The following is a 16,542-nucleotide window of genomic DNA, read 5'->3' as shown; positions in this document are numbered from 1 at the left end:
ACTGCACCACAACCGCTTAGTCAGATTTGTCTCTTGTTTCCCTTTACTTCTTTTCTCATCTTGGTGCATTAATGCTTCATTTCTCTTGGAGTGGGTTGCCATCCCTCCTCCCTGCAGGCCACCTCATGGCCTGCCCTGAACCATTTCAATGGCAAGAAGTCAGAGGCACTCTGCAGACAGCACTGGTACAAGCCTGACCTATTTAAATCCTGTCAAAGCAGAGAAATTGTCATGTACTTGCTTGCACAGTGTGGGTCCAGGTTCTAGTCAAACATAGCAATGACTATCAGTGGATACGATTAATCAATCCAAAATCAAATTGGTCAGTCTCATTCTGTGATCATTTTGATTGTGTCATGTGGTCCAGTTATGAGGCTCCTCTGATACAACGTTCCATTTGTGCATCTCTGACATCCCCATTATGACTCGAGCTAATGGTGCGTGGCAAATCAGCATGGGCAGACAATTTGCTGTTATTATTTTGACAGAACCTCAGTGGAAATGAGAAGCCAAACATGAGTTTTATTTAAATTTGATCGTTTCATAAATTAGATTGTTTATTAGTCAATTAAATAAAGCGTCCTTTAAGCTATTTTTATGAGTGATTTCCTGGTAAAGAAAATTATTCCAGCAAAAAAATGTGAGAAATAGCAATATAATCACACATTTGTTTATAATAATTACAGCCGTGAAAAAAATTAGGAGACCCTTCAAAAATTATGTTTTCTAATTTACCATTTAGCCTATAGGTACGTATGTGCTTAAGTAATATTATGATTTTTGTTTAATTCTGTGAACTACAAACAATATTTCTCCCAAATCTCAAATAAAAATATTGTTTCTACTTTAATTTATTTGCAGAAAATAAAAACTGGAGAAACAGGTCAAAATAAGAGAAAAGATGCTGTTTTTTAGACATCAAATACTGCAAAGGCAAGAAGTTCATATTCATTTAACATTTGTAGCTACATGTATTTAGGAAAATATAAATAAAAAAATTGTGTGATAACCTTGATTTTTATCACAGTTTTCATGTGTCTTGTCATGCTGTCGGTCTTTTACATTGCTGTTGGATGACTTTGTCACTCCTGAGGTTTGATTTTGTTGAAATTCAACAGACACTGCACTCATATTTTTTTTCCATTGGCTGTATATACACAATACAAAACATTATGTCAACACAGTGTCAGATGTCTATACTGTAAGTATGGATTGCAGTTTTTAAAAATTCATGACTTGGCATAATGTTTACTAAAATGGTATGCCATCATGATGATCTGTCATGCATCTGTTATCTTCAGAAAAAGTGATAAATTCTTTTAGAATATACAGGACTTGTCCATGTGTAGATTAACCTTTAAAGGAATGTTCACTCACAAACGAACATTCTTTCATCATGCACTCACCCTCATGTCATTCCAAACTGTATGACTTTTTTCTGCAGAACACAAAAGAAAACATTTTGAAGAACATTGGGCCCCATTGACTTCCACTGTGTGTATACAAAAGCAGACATTTATCAAAATATCTTATTTTGTGTTCTACAAAAGTCCAAAGTCTAAAGGTTCTGAATGACATGAGAGTGAATAGCCTATATAATTACAGAATTTTTATTTATGGGTGAACTTACCCCTTTAATTTATCATAAGTATATATGTGTAAATGTAATAACATAAAAATATACCATTCTGTTAGCTGTACCAGTTTCTGAATTAGGCCTACAGTCCACATTATAAATTAATGAAATACTGCCACCTAGAGTAACAGTAACTAATAGCATCATTGCCCTAAAATAAATACTTGCATTCAAATGTCAGTGTGTTGTTCAATTCAGCAAATTTAAAAGCAAGAAAGGTAAAAAATACAAAAATGCCAAACATTCTTTAAGTCACAAAACAAACATCTTCAAAGATATTTACATTTATTAAAGAAGGAACTGCAAGGAGGTAAATACAGTACATATAGTGTGAACCTGGTGCATCACATTTTAGGCACTTAGCATAAAAAAATAAACTTGTCTCTCAGATCCCAATAAAACCTGTGACATGGGCATTACAGCCAGAAGGAAATACTTTTTTTACTCAGGACAAACATTATTTGGTTGACAGGTGACTGAGTGAAGACTATTTTTGCTCCTTCGAGGCATGACACATTACTAGTTTCACGCTGGGCCATTCGAGCTATTAGTCAACTGTTATGGTTTGCATAAACAATTCCACAATTTCACTTGTATAACAGTGATTGTCATGTCACAAAGATGGTGAGAAACAGTGAACATTAATAAAACTCTCAAAAAAGTCAAAACTTTCTAGTCCAACAACACAAAGTTCTCATGTAACCAATTGCAACATTAACTGTCCAAACAGGAAACCAAAGCCTTAGGGAATGACCACCGATACGGTCTACAACTATAAGAACACTGAACACTATGAAATGAAGGACGGATTATTACCTCTCTGCCATCAAAGCTTTGACACTATCAAGCACCGTGGATAAAGATTTACTGACCAACATTTTCAAGATCAGATTACTTATGAGAAGTCTATCCAGAATCAACACTGGAAAATAAATTGGGCAGATCAGTTTCTGAACATCAATAATTGCAATTACCTTAAAAAATTAAAGTAATGCTTTAGCCGGTTGTTTTATGGATTATTTCTGTCACATGCTGTGACTGAGAACTTGATATTGGTGCTACCGATAACAAAAATGTATCAGAACACCCTGGTTTAGGAAGTCTCCGAATGAATCACAACTTTTAATATAAATGTTGATCAATCAATCAAAATGAAAAATCAATCAAAAACAAAAATCAATGAACTCTACCATAAAGAATAGTCACAATTTAACCTTTGAACTCCACTAAGCACACAAGAATCTTACAAATCTGGACTTTACCATGAAAAGAAAAAGACCCCCTATTCAAAACTTTGAGGCAGAACGAGGCACTCAAGTATCATAGAAAATGAAAATACAGTTAGTGTTTGGTTGGCTATTTGAGGTTTGTTGGCTTACATCTCAATACATCCTGTTAAATGTTTAAGTAAAGCATAATCATACACGTACAGGTGCATTTCTTCATTTGAAAACAGGAGAGACACTGAGAAATCAACTGAACAACTAAAGTGATAACTAACAGATGTGGCTTCAGAACAACATGTTTACAGAGAAAACTTTTACACTTATTATAAAGTCCATTATTGCTACTAAAATGACCCGGGGTCTTTGTTAATATAATGATGGGAGATGCATGGCACCAGGAAAACAACATGAGAACTTCGAAAAAACAGCGTAATAATGGCAGACCACCTCAAAGGACACGTAATAGTTTTAAAAGGGTGGCTTCCACAGGAACCGGTTGGTTCGTTTTTAGTCATGTTTGTCATAATTCCCAAATCTTTTTCCTCCATTCATTCTGAACAATTCTACATCCAAAGACATTAATGGGAAATAAAAACGTGTTCAATAGATTCCGTGACCTTTTACAATGTAGGTATGACATATGTATCTACAATCAATCACAGCTTCATATTGAAGACAATTCTTTATGGACCATTCATTCAAAGATTATGGAATTACCTGAGAAATCTGTTCAATTGTCTGCATTAAAAGAGGTCTATAAGAGACAGCACCTTCTTTTCATACCAGTGATCTTCCTGCGTGCACCAAAAAACATACAGTGTGTCCAGTTTTCACAGTTCCGTTCTATACATACTCAAAAGTTTCCATTTAAATATACAAGGGTTAAAATTATTTACATACGAACTGGTTGCAGGTACCAAACTCTCCTCTATTACACTATACCCTTTAAAAGCTTCTGGAGAAAATCTATGAAAAAATAATATTGACAGGTTAACTGTATCTTACTGTACTATTAAAAAGGAAAGGATAATAAAAACGGTGTTCTACAATGAAGGATGGCATTTAAGCCCAATCCAGGGGCTCTGTAGTTGCATTAGAACATCTTATTCCAGTCTCTTGTCGCTTCCATAAGATGCCGTTGACCATGGCCGATCCAGTCCTCTTGGTTGCTAAAGACTCGACCACAAAACCAGCAACAAAATGTCGACTGCTGCTCTGAGCCGGCAGATGAGGACCTGACAACCTCATACTTATTTCTGCTTGTCTTTTTTAACTTAAGTTTCAAAATGAATCTCTCCGCAACGGTGCGTCCGACCGGCCTGGGTCTCGCAACGGCGTTGCTGCTGGAAGCATACTGCTTTGAAAGTCCGCTCAGCTCAGAAAGGGCTTTAACTGTACTTTTTGATAGCACCACTTTATGAACCTCCCCTTTGTACTTGTTCACTGACCTCATGATGCTGGCGACCTCAGGGATGTCTGCATCAGGGTGGTTCAGCACAACCACAGGCTGGTTTCGACGGGGACATTTGATTTCTTGAAGTGGACTAAAGGGACAGAGCCTCAGCGTTCTCTCCACATCTTTCGCGGCTGGCTCCCAAATTGAGGTAGCGTCTTTCTCAGCCGCCGACTTGTTAGAGATTCTCCTTGTTTTAGGAGCACTCTCTGTAAAATCCTCAAACAAAGCCTTTTTCCTCCTCTTCCTTTGTGGACGGGTGGGACCGGGAATGAGTGGCGCCTTTTGTAATGCTACATTATGATAACCTCTGCTTTGAACATTTGATTGGGATACAACATGTTTAATCTGTGCTGGGATGAGTTTGAGACCTTGGGAATTAGACGTCAGGCCTGTTGATGCGTTGGTGAAAGATTTATGGGAGGACATCAGTAAGCAAGGCGACTGTAAAGAGCTAGTGGCAAGGTATACAGGTTTCTTGCCTGCGGCGTATGGGGCGGTGGTGAGAAATCTGGTGCCGTTTGGACCTCTTACGATCTTGAGGAAAACTCTCTGTTTGCCGCCCTCGTTTCCTTGGTTGCTTTGGTTCAGAGCTTTCCCATCAGAGTTATTCAAAAGCACACCTGACTTAGCTGGAGAAATGTATCTTACCAAGTAAGCTTGTCTCCCAATTTGCAAGGTGCTGGTTTTATCTGCTGCTTTCACGGGCATGGCCAATACAGGACGGGTTGCGAGAACAGTCTTGGAACTTTCACCAGACTCCGGGGTGACAGGAACCGGTCTCTGAATTAAATAACAAGTCTGTGGCGTGTTGTTCGCCTGCTCCCCTGATGAAGACTTGACAGCACCTGATAACAGAATAGGTCCTTTAAGAGCAGCAGCGTTGACGAGGAAACGATTTCCACTGCTGGCGGATGTTTGGCCTTTGGTTTCCACGCTTGAATTATGCGCAGCCATTCCAATCCTCCCTCCATTTAATGTGAGAGCTACTCCAGTGGTCCTATTGGGTGTCTCGATCCCAGGTACATACGACACGTTTATTTTAGGAGAACAGGACTTGGTGATCAATTTAAACCCGGCACCACTTTTAAGCTGAACCGGCACGGCATACGGAGTCTCTGATGTTTGAAGAAACATCTGCTGTTTTCCTTCAGGTGTCTGCAGGATCCTAAGTGTGGTTTTGGTTGGCTTAACAGTTTCTTGCGCTGAATTACTCATTCTTTCCTTTTCAAGTTGCTGACTGATGATGGCATCTGAGTGCTTTTCAAGTATCTTGCCCAAAACAGCAGCGCTGTTCAAATTTGCAGGTGCTTTATCGCCCACGAGGGTGCCGTCTTTCTGTTTCGTGTCTGACACAGAAGAATCTATTTCTTTTTCCTTCTCAGGAAGCACAGGAACTAACGCATCGTCAACAGTAGCTATGCACTCATCAACCTCGATATCACTATCTGATACACGTTCTAAATCTTTCTCTCCGCTTTCGGCATCGCCGTCATTGGCACCTCCCTGTCTGCCACCTTCATCTTCTTCAGATTGTTCGTTTGGAAGAGGAGATGCAGGAAGGGTTAAGCTCCAATCGCCAAAATCATCCTCACACTCCTCATCTTCTAACATCTGTGGTGAATCTTCTTCAGGTTGCAGTGACTCAGGCGAGCTGCCTGAGGTGTCTTTAGAATAATTGTGAAAACTGAAGACCTCTTGACTTGGAGAATTGAGGGAGTTACTTTCGACCTCTGCACTGCAATCTTTGGCATCACCTCTACTCATTTTAGGCAGGCTACAATTTGACTCGGTTGTGTCTTTTTTATTTACTTCGGAGGACTGATTTGAAGCATATCTAAAATTTGGTGGAAACTTAATGTTCTCTCCAGCTAAAGAAAATGTCTTAACAGCAGTCGTCTCATTTAAGATGTGGACTTTATCAATATCAGAATCCTGCCTGTCTTTAGCCAACAAATCACAACCTGTGTTCTCTATGGGAATTTTAATACAGTCATTTTGCTCAGCATTATTCTTACATGACTGATATTTATTTATCTTCTGGATAAGTGATTCATCTGACATCTTATCTGCACTTATTTTCGATTGCTGGATATTGGTGCTTGTAGGCTTATCATCTACAGTCATTTCATGGTCCGAATTTGCATGGGAAATCGCATTAGTAGTTTTATCATCAGGCAATTGTAATACAGAGGGTCCATCCGCGACTGAAGCTGACCCTACCGTTTTATCTTTAGATGATTCTGTTTCAGTCATTAGGGAATCCAAAAGTGGGATCTCACTAGTGCTTCTTTCGCATGAACAGAAAGACACCTCATGAGGTGATGACCTCCCATTGGATTGAGTGCTCTGACAAGGGGAAACTGTAAGATCTTTTGATGTTGTAGATAGTGTATCAACATTCACGGAGGCAGGAGAGGCTTTATTTTCCTTCTTAACGCTTACTTTGTGCTCCTCTATGAAGGAGAGATGGTTGCCAGTTTGATTTTCACATTCTTGTGACTCTTCCTTTATTGAAGAATTCAGATGCTTTTTAGCACCAGTCTCATTTGACTCTCCAGACTCTAAACTGATGAGAGATCCTGTTGTTGGTGAGAACGAAGAGCTGGGAGTACTGGTTGTTTTATCTTCATCTACACCAGTGTGTGAATCACAAACCTCATTTTCAGTGGACTCCTCCTGTTTTGCTGGTATGACTTTTAGAACCAAGTGTTTTTTACCATCTACCATCTTAAAGCCCATTACTTTAGTGGTGCAGTTGGGTGGAATAGAAATTTTATTTTTCACCATAAGAACAGTCAGTCCGTTACTGTTGGTTGGATTCAGAAGTTCCCTTGCAGGACTGTTCTCATGTTCTTGTAACTTTGGCTGCGGTGTTATTGATGAAATGGCGTGCAAACCCTGTGGCTCACTTTTAAGGGGAGACTTTGTCCATTTATTACTCTCTTTTGTAACCCCAACAGCTCTTTCGAGGAACTGCTGGGTGTCCTCCAAAGTTTTTTCGGGATTAAACAATCTGCCGTTATGATCGAGCAAGCCAACGCCAGGGAGAGAGTTTAGTTTTGACATCCACTGCGATTCTCTGGATGCTGCACCTGAAGGTGTCTTTTTAAGCAACAGTTTTAGTCCAGATGAATTCACGACAGAATTGTCCTCATTTGCTTTCCACTTGTTTGTTCTATCCACCTCGTCGCCATGTGCCACAGTAATATGCTTGCTCAGGTACTCTCTACGTGCTGCACTGTAGCCACAAATTTGACAAGAGAACGGAAATGAATTCTGCGCGGAAAGCACCAGGTTGTGCCTCTGAAGCTCTCCTTGCATCGGGCTCACATGTGGCGATTTTACACATTTGTGATTTCGTTCGTTGTGGTGATGAATGTGTTGAACAAAGGTGCCTGCATCTCTGGTTGAAAACTCACACTTTTTGCAGGAGAAATGTCCGTTAAGGCTGTGGCAGTTGGTGTAGTGCCTGGTGAGCCATAGAAGCGAATACTGCACCCCGTCGTTGCAGATCTCGCATGTGACTAAAGTGTTCCGATGTCCGATGCGATGCCGCTGAAGGGAAGAGAACTCGTTGGTGACAAATGAGCACAGATCGCACGGATACGTTGGAAGCGTCCCTATGTGAGCACCTTGAAAATGTTTCAGCAAGTCATTAGGGCTGTAAGTAGCGTCGTCTTTGCATTCAGAGCAACAGAAACTGAGGATTTTTCCAGAGAATATGGCACCCTGTTGCATTTTACACTGAGACTTTCCAGGAGCTTTGCTGTCTGCATGAAGATGAGCGGTACCTGACTCCTCAGGGATGGTTTCATCTTGGTCAGCACGCTCATTGCAAGAGCCTGTCTCAGGAATCTGAAGTGCCAACTCAAGAGGCAAAATGTGCTCCAGTGATGTGTCATCATCCTGGTTCTGGTCATGGCTTTCAGGGGGATCATCTGATGTTGTCAGGTCAACCTCCATGCTTTAGAATAAAGGTTCCTGCAAAATTAAAAAAACATGTATTTTTAGTAATATTATTAACCAACATTATTCACACATATTTCTCAGCTTTAAAGGGAAATGTCCACTTAAGGCGACAACGAGCAACTTTTTGACCTTAAAATAATGTCTCTAAAATTATTTTAGTGGCAGGTCAACTTTTAACTGGATGAATTTTACTGCCGTTGCTACCTGAGCAGCCTCCTATCGGCTGAAATTGCACTTGTAACTTTGGTGTTCGGGCCGGTACAAGCCCCGCCTATCCCCTGCTTTACGGCATACGTCACGTTTTACTCGTAGCCTGGGAGAAGTTAGCCAACAGCAGAGCTAACAGTAAGACGAAACGAACCAAAACATCACCATGGCAGAGCCAGCCAAAAAACCAAAGAGGGTTTTGTCTGAGGAAGCAAAGAAAAAAAAAGCGAGAGAGTGATCGGACACGAGGCCGGTTACGAATCAATATCGGACGGGCTTACACTTGGTGGCGCGAGCAGCAAGAGGCAACGGGTTGCAAAACGGATGCAGACCTAGCAGTCCGGCTCCTGGATTTGTATGTGTTATTTGTACATTTTTTGTTACTGTCCTGTACTTCTGAACGTATTTGCTATTAGTCTGTGTCATTGGCACAACACAGGTTCGCACTTTATAAGCGTAAGGTAGCTGAGAGATAATATATGGTTGCCGGTGTCAATAGCTAGCATGTTTTCGTGTCTCGTCATGAATATGTGTGAAGTTAGTGCTTGTAAATAAAGACTAAACAACCACACTAAACGTGTTGTGGTAAAAAGTAGCAAATTATTTTGTTCAGACCAGTAAACCACGTGAATGTTGAACAGTTCAGTCATTGATTAGGCTAATGTTGTCATTATGTACATGCTATGCGCAGTTTTCATACCGAGTTGACTGTAGTTATTACATATATTACACAAAACACAATGCCTGGTCGCGATTGTGTTTAGTGACTTCCGATATAACAACAAAAGAAAAGTACTATAGGTTACAAAACACATTCAAGTCTATGCGTTGTGTTTCGGGTAAATACAAATGTTCCATGTAGCTAGCACACTCTGTGCTAACTTCTAACAATTAGCTGCTACCCCAGAGTCTACTTTGAGGTTGTAGTATAGCCCTGTAGTACAGCCCATAGTGTTGGCACCCGTGTGGTACGCAATGAAGATGAAACGCTGATTTCAAAAACAGTACAGTTACATATACAGTTTATGAATAACATAACATAATATAACATTTTTTTGGCCAAAGTTACCAGAATAAGTTGGTAACCTTGCTTCGAACACGTAGGGTTGACTACTTACGATACATAAATCTTTGTACTGATATACGAAGAACATATGGTAACACGGACTACTTTACCTGATCGGTGGACATAATTTGAACGACGTATCTGGGTCCGTCGGCTTAGTAAACAAACTCACGTGTATTGAGCTGCCAGCGGGAAATCTTTGCAACAGTTTTTACGACACTGCATACAGACAATTCCGCTTATCAACCACGTGGAGCAACAGTGAGCAAAAGTTGCTCGTTGCCGCTTTAAGCTTCTTTTTAGGGTTCCACTGTGCTTTTACTTTTCTATGACACAAATTATTTTGTTTCAACTGGACAGCACCACAATTACCTTAACAAAATAAGTTGCCATCAAGTAAACAGTCTCTTCTGCATAGACTAAAAAAACTAATAATATTAGTATATCTAAAAATTATGCATAAATGTTGTATTGTTATTTGAAATTTGTGTCAAGATAGCAGAGCAGAAACATGTTTATTAATTTCAACTCCACTATAATTTCATTGTCATATTTTGAACAACTGGTTGTTACCCTATAGACCACTTCGCAAGATGTAAACACTGGTCCATCAGCACTTGCGGTTTTATTTTTATATCTTATTTTTTAAAATCTTACATATATAAATAAATCTTCAAGATATTCATTTAACATTTTGATTCAGTTATAAATGTTCTGCTAGTTGTATTTTCTTTAAACTGTATTTTGTTTAAAAGTATTAAAAAGCTGAAACAGTAAGTTTTTCTGGAAAAGCGTCGTTTACGTCTTCTGAAGTGGTCTATAACCTTTTATGTACAGAATAGGCGGTCTGAATCACTTTTATTTTTTATGAAGGTTACTGTAATAGCACTCCAACGAAATATTGACATACTGCATAAGTATCATGGTTAAAACAAAACAAAAACTAGGAATATTCACTATTTAAACCAAGTCAAATATACTAAATCATTTGTCACTTATTTGTAGCTTTTTTTGGTAGTCAACTACAACATCATTCAAATTACCATCTTTAATATCAAGAATCAAGAATGCACATGCAGACTGCATGTGTTAAAAATGTTGTTAAAAAACAACTCCAAAATGTATGTAACACATTAGAACTTGGTGATTTTTGCAGAATGTCATCATGCATAAGCAAAAAACTTGTATTTGATTTTCTCAAAGATGGAATATATTTAATATATTTAGTTATTTCAGAAGGCCTTTTAAGATGTATATGGTCAACAACAAGCCAACTTCATTTTAGTTTAAATTAATACGTTTACATTTATATTTATTCCTGTATGGTGAGTGACCTTCATGCATAACCTGTTTTCCTTAAGTAATTTAACCTACTTTGTACATTATATTGCCAAAGTAAACACAAAAGACTCTAAAGACTTCCATGTTAAACCAAGATATCAAGTAATGCCTCAGTTATGAGATAACATGTCAAGTGTACACCCCTGATTTAAGTGTAAACTTCATCAGTACGATCCTAATATCGATATGCATGCCCATGTTTACCATTAATGCCACAATAGCCTAAATATACGTTTATTCAAGTTCCAGAGCTGCTGCATTGTCCAAACATTTGACCAGGCTTAACATGCACTAAGCACATCACAGCCTCTTTGTAGATGCTCAAACAAACTTTTTCAAAAATAAAACAAGCCACAAAGAAGCAACAGCAAACAACAAGACATTGTATCTGCAGATCATTGAAGTCTGTTATTTGAATTTACTTGACATTTACCAACTTTGTGCAACGCGGACACGCACAATGCACAGGCAACTAAAGGAAGTGCCATGTCAATCGACTCAACACGACAATTATGGCCGTGCATTTCTGGATGCAAACCGACTACTCCGCGTCTCTTTCACCGATCACATCTACACGTCATATAAAGTAATTCACCCATAACCCGGTTATTTATCCCGATAAACAGAAAAGCAACTCGCCCCCACCCACGCTAGACATAATCAAACGATTAAAAGCAAAGAAGTCAGCGCAAAAGCGAATTCCTCAGAAAAGTGACGCTTACAATAGGGTGGTCTGTGAATACGTGATAACTTGAAAAAGCCTTTTTAAATTGAGCAGTTTCGATAAATTTACCTCTTTTTTCTCTTTAGACTGGCAGGTCGGTGACGGCAGCCATGACAGTTCCATCCGGGTTCCGCTCGCCTCGCTGCGCGTGAGGCAGGAACTCAGAGCGGATGAATATGGATTACCTGCAAAGGCTCATTAGGTTGGCTTTACCAACATATAATTCTTGTTTTCTGCCAAAGTAAATTATCTCAGTGAAATAAAACGTTACTCCTAATAATTAATTCCGATTAATTTCTGTATAGTAAATTAAGATCCGGGTAGTTCTTGGTCCATTTTGAACAGCAGTTTAGTTCAGCTTTAAAGCTGGTCATGCATGCTGCTGTTGTGTGGACTCCAGGGACGCCATGACTCACTATAGATCATAGCGCGCCATCTTGACCTACTATATCATCACACTAATGTTACATAGTTACAACAGCTTTTATCAGCTCGTTTCTATTAATACTGGCTTCCAAAGATGCTGCAAATAGATGTATGAATCACTGTGCTATTGTGACCATGGTGATATTTCTTCCATGGTAGTTATCTAACAAATATATGTAACAAATCTTAATAGTCCACCCTGCTATAATAGTCCACTATAATCTGCCCATACATAACGTAGTAGGCTACATTTGTTGTTATTACAATACAGTTGTTTTAAGTTCGTATATATAAGGAATTTAAAATGATAAATATTTATGAAGCATCCCAGCTAAATATGTCCTTCCCCTTTAAATTATGGAAACGTCACTTTTAAATGTTTTAAACTATTAACTCACAATGTAAGAATAAGGTTTTATACCAACGTCTTTAGAACGTTTAACAATGACATATTATGTTAATAAAATGTTTTTTAACGTAACTGAGAGAACGTTTAGACAATATTACCCAAAGTCCTGAGAACATTCACTGTTTGAGCTAGAAAATCCCATTAATAAATATGTGGTACTGTGGTTACCTTGGTTATTTAAATTAATTATATGAATCAAATGATATTAAAAACAGATATGAATAGTGGAGGTTTGTGTTTTATTTTCCTGTGTGCATGGACACAAGCATTTGTACATTTGTAGTGAAATTTCTAATAAGTTGAAAGTAAGGATGGCATGTTTTTTTTTTCAAATAGGGGTCCATAAAATCTTGTAGAAATACTGAGGTTAATCAACAAAATTCTTCAGAAATATTACAGGGCCCAGCTGCAAAAACAAAAACCCCATGACTGTAATTATGAGAGTATTGGCCAAGTTTTATTTACTTAAAGTGTTTCTTGCAAAGTAAAACACAGTAAAACAGTGAATCAATTAAATTTGGTTGTTTGACAACATTTGCTTGATTTTTACTCAGGTACATTTGTCCCAAATAGTAATAAGTTAGATTTATTTTATAATAAATAAATTATGGGCCAGAAAAATCAGGTCCAAAATTGGTCCCCTAAAATTTGATAGAATATATACAAAAATGCATAATGAATTTCTCCTTTTTGTTATTTCATGTTTGATATATGAAAAATAATTATATTTTTATATCTCTTTGGGTTTAGAGAGCATTTAAGTACCTGATACAAAAACATATTTGAAATTAAATGCAACAAGAAAAAAGGCTCCTGAATATTAATACCAGGTAAAGTCCTTTGCATTTAAACCTCTGACACTGTATTTAATGTTTCCTCCTTGGATACATTGCTGTTGTGAGGCAGTTAAAAAAACTCAGTAGAGTGTGCAGCTAGCTATATTTTGCATGTGCTTGGTAATGGATACAGATGATAGCCCCAACTTATATTAACCAATCGTCTCATGTGTCACTGCTGCAGATACATGGGCTATACATACAATCTACAAACTTCCAAATAGAGGATGAAAATCCCATATGGAAAAGCAGACAGGAAGGAGTAGTTTATAATCAGAAATTAATAAAAGAAATGGATGTTTTGAAATTAACCAAATGTCTACCAATGATTAAGCTTCAAAAACTTTATTATTGCATTCTTTTTTTATTGAGAACATAATATCTGGGCTGTTTTCAAATAGTTAAGGAAATATACGTCTGTAATTAATCACACCAGTTTTATTATTGTCCATAAAGATTATTGGTCTATCTGACTGTGGCCTATTCATATGAATACGGGCATTATCACAGCTGTAAAGGGTATGAATCAGCACTTTCCACGGTCTTTTTACAAACTGATTGGGCCATATCAATCAAAGAGGCTTAAGCACATTCATCAAACCCATTCGCACCCATGAGGTCATCTTTTCTCCTTTGATTAAACAGAATATAACAACATGTAGAAAGTTTAGTGCAAACAAGGATATTTTAATTTCCTGATATAACACAACCACTGAGATTTCATTTGTCAAGCAAAATAGTAAACACTTTTAATGTATGTAACATTAAAATCTGCTTATGATTAGGAGCAAAATAAAGAATTTTATAATATTAGCTGTGCAAACACAAAGTTGTTACTACATTGCAATTTTGTGAATCACATTAGCTGTTTTTATTTTAGTTAAAATAATGAAATAAAATGTAGGCTGGATCATAAAATTGTAATAATAATATTATGCTAATATTAAAATAAAATTAACAACATCATTACATTACAGGTGAAGCATTGTTTTCTAATAAACTACTCCTTAACCCTCTGAAAGTAAATGACCATTTTCAGGAAACTATACATGCCATACAATTTTCAAAAACATATTTTGCATTATATTATATTTAATTTCATAAAATTCAATTTTACAATAATTTTGGTAAATGAATCACACATGCAAAGAACTTAATAGTTTATCACTCACTGCATTACTGTAAAATGTTTGAAAATATATTTATAAGCTAAATCTGTATGTGCTCTTAAAAAGTATAAATCTATTAATACTTTGCAAGTATTAAAACAAGTAAATCATAAGGATTCTTTTAGAAACAGTCTTACAAATTGCAAGTATTAAAACAAGTAAACCTTAAGGATTATTTTATAAAACAGTCTTACAAATAGCCTTGATATTTTTTGCAAATTGCTGTTTGCATCGTTATGTTTTTGATGACCAATAAAAGAAAGTGGATGAATGAGGTGTGAATTAAGGTGTGGCATGTATGAGGGTGTGATTTAGCCATTAAAGATAGAGCCCACTTTACCTTCAAAGTATACCAGTTGTTAGGACGTCCCACACTGGACCTAAGAGGGCAGGTTTAAATAGTGGCAGCCTCCAGTCCCTAATCATTAGCTCAAGGAGCAGTAACGAAGTATCCAACTTGACCTGCTCAGACCTCAGAATTATATTCGACAAGTGACCAAATCCACCAAATATGTGGTCTGACTGTATTGGTGAGAATTTACTTTAATTTTCCTTTTTTTAGTTGGTATTTATCTGGATTACTTGTTTATGATGTGCATTAGTGTAACAGTATTTTCTCATTCTTACAGCTCAAGATGGAAACTCACAGGCCAGTAAGATTGCAGGCCGCAGGAAGAGAACATGTTTCACCAAAGAGCACTTGGAACTTCTGCGAATGGCTTTCAGTGTGGACCCTTACCCTGGCATAAGTGTTAGGGAAAGTCTATCTCAAGCCACTGGTCTACCAGAGTCACGTATTCAGGTATTTTAACATCATCTTATAATGACATAGACAAATAATTAACTGTTTTTATTGTAACTTTTTATAAAGCAACTGTAATATGTTAAATTCTAACATAGTTTTTTTGTTTGTTTTCCAGGTGTGGTTTCAGAACAAGAGGGCCAGAACCCTAAAGAACAGAGCCACTTGGACCTCACCCCAGCAAGACAGCACCTCTCCTCTGCCAAGTCCCTTTCTACCTCCTTACCTGGCCAGCGTTGGGGCCAATGGACAACAGAGAGGCACTCAAGAAGGGGCTTTCAGCATCCCTCAAGCCCAGATGCCCCAGACATCACCACAGCACTTTACCTTTCCACCAAGAGACTACAGCTCACCAGCTGTTAAGCCAAGGCAAATCAGACTGATGGGAACCAGCTCTTGTTCTCCATCTTTTCCTGTTGATCTCCAAGCTATGGCAGACAGCTGGAGTTCTGGTGGAAGCACACAGTCCTCTCCTGAGTCTACATGGAGTCCAGCAGCGCAGCGTTTTGGTAACTCTTACAATGATGTAGGTCATATGTTCCTCTACCCACCACCTCCTTACCCACATGGAAGTGCCAGGGTTGAGTGTGTTAGAGGCCTGGAGTCACTGCCAACTTCCCCTGCTTCTTCTGATTCTGCATTTTGGGACATGAGACTGGAAAACAGCCCACAAAATGTGCCATACACGGAGTGTGACAGCCCCTGGGACATGCTTGCTGAGGAACAGTCTGTGGCCCTGCTTCCAGATCTGGGTCCTGAGTGTCTGGAGGACGTCCTGGATGAAATGCAGCCAGCCTGGTGGAACTTAAATGGCCAGATGGATCTGCAATAATCTTTCAAATATCCAAGACCCGGCATTTTGTCACCAGCAGAGACAATGTTGTTTTAACATGGGAGATTAATCTGAGGGATTTTGGTTGGTTCTTTTGAACTGTATTTATTATGAATAATCATGTGGAAAGCATGCTGTGGAAATACAGCTCATGCAGAAAAAGCAGATATCCAAATTGGGTAATAATTTAATGAACTTTATTTATTTGAAATGAGTAGTGTGGAAATATAACAACCTACTGTTGCTGCAGAGAGTAATTTTGGACTTATTTATTATTTAGCTCTTTTAAAGAATGACAGTGCAGCTGGGATATTTATTTCCAACATAGGGTTACATATAGTGACGCTTTGTTTAATTTATTATTATTTATTTGAAATAAAATATAAAAAATGAATGAATTTATCTGTGGATTTCTTTTCATATCTTGATAAAACGACGCAACT

At 38.0% G+C, this 16,542-nt stretch overlaps 2 protein-coding genes across 2 annotated transcripts; one reads left to right on the top strand and one right to left on the bottom strand.

Moving 5' to 3' along the window:
- Positions 1-1,895: 1,895 nt before the first annotated feature.
- On the bottom strand, positions 1,896-11,764 carry si:ch211-214e3.5 (zinc finger protein 518A). Its single transcript, XM_057359212.1, has 2 exons — positions 11,695-11,764; positions 1,896-8,299 (listed from the first exon to the last, which is right to left on the bottom strand). The coding sequence occupies exon 2, from the start codon at positions 8,279-8,281 to the stop codon at positions 3,956-3,958; it is 4,326 nt and encodes a 1,441-aa protein (XP_057215195.1). The 5' UTR covers positions 8,282-8,299; positions 11,695-11,764; the 3' UTR covers positions 1,896-3,955.
- A 3,212-nt stretch (positions 11,765-14,976) lies between these two features.
- mxtx2 (mix-type homeobox gene 2) lies at positions 14,977-16,099 on the top strand. The gene is made up of 3 exons (XM_057359226.1): positions 14,977-14,995; positions 15,095-15,267; positions 15,386-16,099. The coding sequence occupies exons 1-3, from the start codon at positions 14,977-14,979 to the stop codon at positions 16,097-16,099; spliced, it is 906 nt and encodes a 301-aa protein (XP_057215209.1).
- Positions 16,100-16,542: the final 443 nt, after the last annotated feature.

Source organism: Triplophysa rosa, linkage group LG18, assembly GCF_024868665.1.
Source record: "Triplophysa rosa linkage group LG18, Trosa_1v2, whole genome shotgun sequence".
In the NCBI taxonomy this organism is placed as follows: Eukaryota; Metazoa; Chordata; class Actinopteri; order Cypriniformes; family Nemacheilidae; genus Triplophysa; species Triplophysa rosa.
This window is presented reverse-complemented; position numbering and strand designations above follow the sequence as displayed.

Excerpts from the sequence above, each read along its gene's own strand:
- si:ch211-214e3.5 (XM_057359212.1), bottom strand. The coding sequence starts at position 8,281 with ATGGAGGTTGACCTGACAACATCAGATGATCCCCCTGAAAGCCATGAC.
- mxtx2 (XM_057359226.1), top strand. Across the intron at positions 15,268-15,385 it reads TACCAGAGTCACGTATTCAG|GTGTGGTTTCAGAACAAGAG; the intron begins GTATTTTAACAT and ends TTTGTTTTCCAG.